Source organism: Taurulus bubalis (genome assembly GCF_910589615.1).
Source record: "Taurulus bubalis genome assembly, chromosome: 3".
Taxonomy (NCBI): Eukaryota; Metazoa; Chordata; class Actinopteri; order Perciformes; family Cottidae; genus Taurulus; species Taurulus bubalis.
This window is the reverse complement of record NC_136591.1, coordinates 25,342,900-25,348,303: the sequence shown is the minus strand read 5'-3', so window position 1 is coordinate 25,348,303 and position 5,404 is coordinate 25,342,900. Positions and strand designations below refer to the sequence as shown.

The window sequence follows — 5,404 nt, the reverse complement described above, 5'->3', positions numbered from 1 at the left end:
TATGAGTTTTTGTATTCAGCTACTAAGCACATGTACTTGAATGAATTATGATGTAGCATTTAAAGACTACCAGGATCATGGCTCCATCTAGGGGTCAGGAAGCGTTACTGAACAGAATACCACCATGGTGTCAGACTCAATGTTACCTTTAATCCAAGTAATTAAAAACAATATTAAACCAGCCCTCATGAAAGGAGAATCATTTCAACCATAAGCAAAACAAAATGGTACATATTTATGTACTACACTCATCTAACAATGTCTTACTTAGAAAACTAATATAACATTTTTCTAGTCTCTTTATCACCGTTTATTACCGATCCAATTCTCTTCTTGGAGAGCTTGGAAATGTTCTATTGTTTGCTAAGCTACACAGCAGTTAATAACTAATGTTTTAAACACTTTTTTAATGGTTAACCCTATTTTATAACAACCCGTAATTGAGGCTCACTTCAGTAGAAACCCATGCGTCAGCTCGTCTTCCGGCTCCTGCACAAAGCATGAGACTCCGGTGTAAAAAGCTCTGCCGGCAACTTCCACCACTACAGCCTTGAAGTCTCCACACTTGGTCTCCTGAACAGAAAACCACAAACATGCCTCTGTTATTTTTTTTAAAGAAATGTACAAAACGTTTCAGAACCACAATAACAAAGTACTGCTTGTCAAAAAGGTCGTCGGCCTGAACTCATCCAGGCATCTTAGCACCAGTGACTTGTTGAGGAAGAGGTTTTCTGCTCGTCGTATGACGTCAGTTTAAATGCCTCCATGATGCCTCCAAGACCACCATGAAGGAGAAATTCAAAGGCAGAGTCAATGCACCCATGTATTTAAGTCTTGATCTGATTTTAGTCTCATTCAGTATCATAAAATCAGTTTAGTGCTTTTGATAAGACAGTTTACAGTTTATCTGCTGCTAACCTTTGGCTAATGCCACCTTCAAAGAAACTCTGGTACCTCAACAGCTTTCCCTGTGAACTGGGATCCAGTGGCTCCACTCTGAAACGTCCTGGTCTGGTTCAGCTGGATGAGACCTTTGTGATACTGAAGAGCCACTCGGGCTGTAACACCAGAACCAGTGGGGCTCCGGTCCACCTGAGAACACATTCAAACCAGTTAAAGCCAGGTTTCAAATAGCTCTCCAAGTATCAACTGACAGTGTGTTTTTTTTTCTCTTGGCCAGTGTCTGTAAAATACCTGAGCTTCAGCGAACACACAGATATTGGCGGTGGGATCAGAGTAATAATGATCTTTTCCGTCAGTGAGGATGGTGCCATAGAGGAAGGCCAGATCATCACTGGTTGGGTGATGTAACTTCACCTATGAGGGAATAACACCCAAAATGTGGACAGACTCTTTACATACAGATACTGTGGAAGGAAAATGTTTTATAACTCAAGTTGCCACAACATATAAAGGAAATGTTTTGTACTTATATTTAATATCTAAGGCCTGTGCTTAGGTTTATATATTATGCTTAAAGTACAGCTGCAAAACACATACGGTACACACATATCTATGTCCCAAACACGACCCGGGTTATAAGAGCACTGGTTGGGTGATGCAACTTCACCTAGGAGGGAATAACACCCAAAATGTGGACAGACCCTTTACATACAGCTACTTTTGTCCGGGGGTATTTTTCATGTTTTTTTTAACCAGTTTGGTGAGCAACAACTAAACAACTCGGAGTTCCATGAGCTTCTTACCTGAGATCTGACAGCGTTGGTCACCGCTGTGGCTGCGTCCACCAGATCTCGAGTCCTGGACTTGGTCACATCGAGGCCAAACTTCTGGGCGTCTACAAAGGCATAGAAGGCTCCTCCATAGCTGACATCAACCGTCACATCACCAAACCGTTCCACCGTCATCGTCACATCTGGTCAAATGTAATTTAGTAAAACAAGGGGCATACAAAATAATCCTGAAAACAGTTGGGTTTCTTGAGAGCGAGTGTCCTACCTGTTGCAAACGCAAATGCTGGCACGCTGAGAAACCTCACTCCTCCGGTTTTACCACCAGAGTACTCGACAAAGGCCTTCACCAGACCACAGGGACAGTGTATGTTCACTTGAGTCTCTGGTGACTGTGGTTCTTTCACCAGTTTGTAGTCCACGGCGAAGCGCCCCAGTGCGATGACAGCGTGGCCACACATGGTGCTGTACCCCTCGTTGTGCATGAACAGCACCCCAAGATCCGCCTTGGGTATCTCGCTGTTCACGATCAGGGCCCCGTACATGTCGTAGTGTCCGCGCGGCTCGAACATCAGCACCCTCCTGAGGTGATCCAGATGTTCCCGGACATAACGCCGTTTGGACAGCACACTGTCCCCTTTGACCTCTGGGTAGCCGCCGTGGATGATGCGTAGAGGCTCCCCACCTGTGTGCATGTCAACCACTGAGAGCGTGTCTCCCACGTGAGGCGGAAGCTGCATTTCCATCTCGGTGCTGAATAAAAAATAAAATAAAAAACAATGCTCTCTCAGAAAGTTTGTTTTCTAACATCATTTTCATTATTGTAGATCATTTATGAATTTTCTTTTGTTTTAGGTTTCCAGCTCCTACTTTCATGGATGTTATAACAGACTATGCAGCAAACTTCTAACAGCTCTTACGTTTTAGCAATTTGGGAACATATTGCCTTCACCACACGTGCTCCGACAACACTCCAAATGAATGTGAAGCATAACGGATTTAGATTGTTCATTAATTACTTTTCCAAATCTCTTCTTTCTTAAGCTCTCTGTCACCCCTTTAGGCTGTTTAAATCTCCCTGCATCCCATCTGTGTGTGACTCAACTACCCCTTTTATTGGACTTGTCTTGCTCAGCAGAAAACCTGCCAGTGAGAACACGCCAATCACATTCCCCCAAATCCACATTTTCAAGACATTTTCCATCAGACTCTTTGACTTGCACTCAACGACTATCCAGATGGATTATTTCTTTCTAAATAGTTTAACTTTGACTGTAGACTTCTTCTTATGACTTAACTTACTGCCACCTGCAAAGGTTCTCTGACAACTCTGCAATCGTCGGCCTCATCTCCGCCGATGATGACAGGGAATACAGAGAACTGAACCAGGACTTTTTAGGATGGTGCCAGTGGAGCCGCCTCCAAATAAACACTAGTAAGACCAAGGAGCTGGTGGTGGACTTCCGCCGGGGTAAACGCTCTCCTCCAGTACCAGTGAGCATACAGGGACTGGACATTGAGATTGTAAAATCTTATAAGTACCTGGGTGTTCACTTGAACAACTGGACTGGACTGACCACGCACAAGCACAACAAGGACTGAGCAGACTCTTTCTGCTAAGGAGACTGAGGTCTTTTGGAGTGCAGAGAGCACTCCTGAAGACCTTCGACTCTGTGGTGGCATCAGCCATTTTCTATGGCGTGGTCTTCTGGAGCAGCAGCATCACGGCGGCTGATAGGAGTAGACTATAAATAAACTGATAAGGAAGGCCAGCAGCGTGCTGGGCTGTCCTCTGGATACTGTGGAGGTGGTGGGGAACAGGAGGATGATGGCTAAGATCTCGTCCCTGATTAACCACGCCTCCCACCCCATGCAGGACACCCTGGCAGCGCTGCACAGCTCCTTCAGCTACCGGCTGATTCACCCCCGGTGTCTGAGGGAGAGCTACCGAAAGTCCTTCCTTCCCGCTGCTGTCAGGCTGCACAACAAGCTGAGCTCACAGTAGACCACTAACACTTAGAACACTTTAATCACTTTGGCCACTTTAATGACATTCATCTGGTGCAATATGTAATACATCTAAGTACTTATATACGTTTTATTCCGTCTGTATATTTAATATTGCTACTGTATTCTTCTTTACTGTTATATATATATATACATATACATACTGGTAAATACACTGGTAAATATGTGACATACAGGTTCTACAATGTACTCAGCTATAATTCTAATTAATTTACAGTCAAGGTTATCGAGTCCATCTCATTTATTACTGAGACCCATTATTTATATTTACTCCCTGCAGTACTGGTTTGTGTGACACCTGCAATCTTTGTTTTTTATGATGAACTCATTCACCCCTTGCTATTTCAAGGGGTTTCATGATGAATACACCATCTGATTATGAGGGAAGAATTGTTTTCTTAATGATTGTTGGGCTTAATAATAAACTTCCTGGGAAGGTTAATGTGGTGCACTGTCCTGCTCGCCCCTCCTCAGACTTGTCTTATCAAGTCAGGGTCACCACTGAAAGCATGTGTCAATTATTGGATGCCTGGTGCAATCTCCAGAAGAACTTAGTCAAACAACTTCTCTTGCTCTCTGAATTTATTTTCCTTGATCATAAGTGAAGTAACAAGCGCTGCAATCGCGATAGCAGGGAGTCGTCCAGTCAACACGCAGGTTGACCGTCCAAAACACCCCGAACAGCCGGAAGTTCGACTCTTTAATACACGGTTTTCCGTCATGAACATCTAACATTTCTATTGGCTCTAACAATTCTAAGAGGAGGAGAATCATGTTTTCATCTTTTCTCACAAGGCTGGAACATGCAACGACCAGTCTGCTTTTCTAATGTCAATATACTGATAAACAGGTGTGAGTGTTGAAGTGCGCAGACGTGTGACTAACTTCCCTTGAGAACTGGACATTTCATAGACACAACCAACTCCAGCTGCATAGCTGTGTTATACTGACCTCGCTAACCTGAACTTTAATAGACATGAAGAGTAATGGAGAATAACAGCAGAATATAAGGATTTATATTATCACTTCCCACAATTCAACACTGGTCAGGTGAGTGTTCCCACAGGCCAGGACGTGGCCCAGAGAACAAAGGGGAAGATAATTGATTGTTTGTGAGGAGAGATGAAGGAGTAAGGTTAACGCTGGACAGCCTGCCAGGAAGAAAAAAACACATTCAGCTCCTTTTTATGGTGGCACCTCGACCGCCTGAAGGACGAAGACCATAAAGGTTGAGCAACAGACCAAGCCGAGACCTGATTATCAACGTCTCGTGAGTTTGATTCCTTTTGGCCTTTTTTGCAGGATTACCTTTCTCCGGTTTGTATTCTGTCTAATTGAGGGAGACTGTTTTTGAGTTGGACAAATCTTGTGGACAATCATGTTGTTTATTTTCTTGTGCTCTTACTTTATTAGTTTCTTAGTGCTTTCCTTTGGTGGGGTCAAGAGGAATTCCTCTTTAAACTACTTATTATTATCACAGCCCTTGATTTTTACTTTTAACTATCCTTAACATTTAAGCTGATTGTTATAACTTGCCTAACATGTTGTTAAAAGTATTCCATAATTTCTTCCCATCATGCTTCAGTTTAAAATCCTGTTTTGAGAAGATCTTATCTTCAGTCTATTGTGTATATATTCCATTGAATAAAGTCTCCCGATATTGTCACACATTTTATTTCATCCTG

The 5,404-nt window shown here is 43.1% G+C and overlaps 1 protein-coding gene across 1 annotated transcript; it reads right to left on the bottom strand.

The window, feature by feature from the left end:
* Positions 1 to 130: 130 nt before the first annotated feature.
* Positions 131 to 2,437, bottom strand: l3hypdh (trans-L-3-hydroxyproline dehydratase; the record flags this gene model as incomplete). Its single annotated transcript, XM_079215587.1, has 5 exons — positions 131 to 573; positions 955 to 1,092; positions 1,195 to 1,317; positions 1,707 to 1,876; positions 1,960 to 2,437. The coding sequence occupies 5 exons, from the start codon at positions 2,435 to 2,437 to the stop codon at positions 448 to 450; spliced, it is 1,035 nt and encodes a 344-aa protein (XP_079071713.1). The 3' UTR covers positions 131 to 447.
* Between the last annotated feature and the right edge of the window lie 2,967 nt (positions 2,438 to 5,404).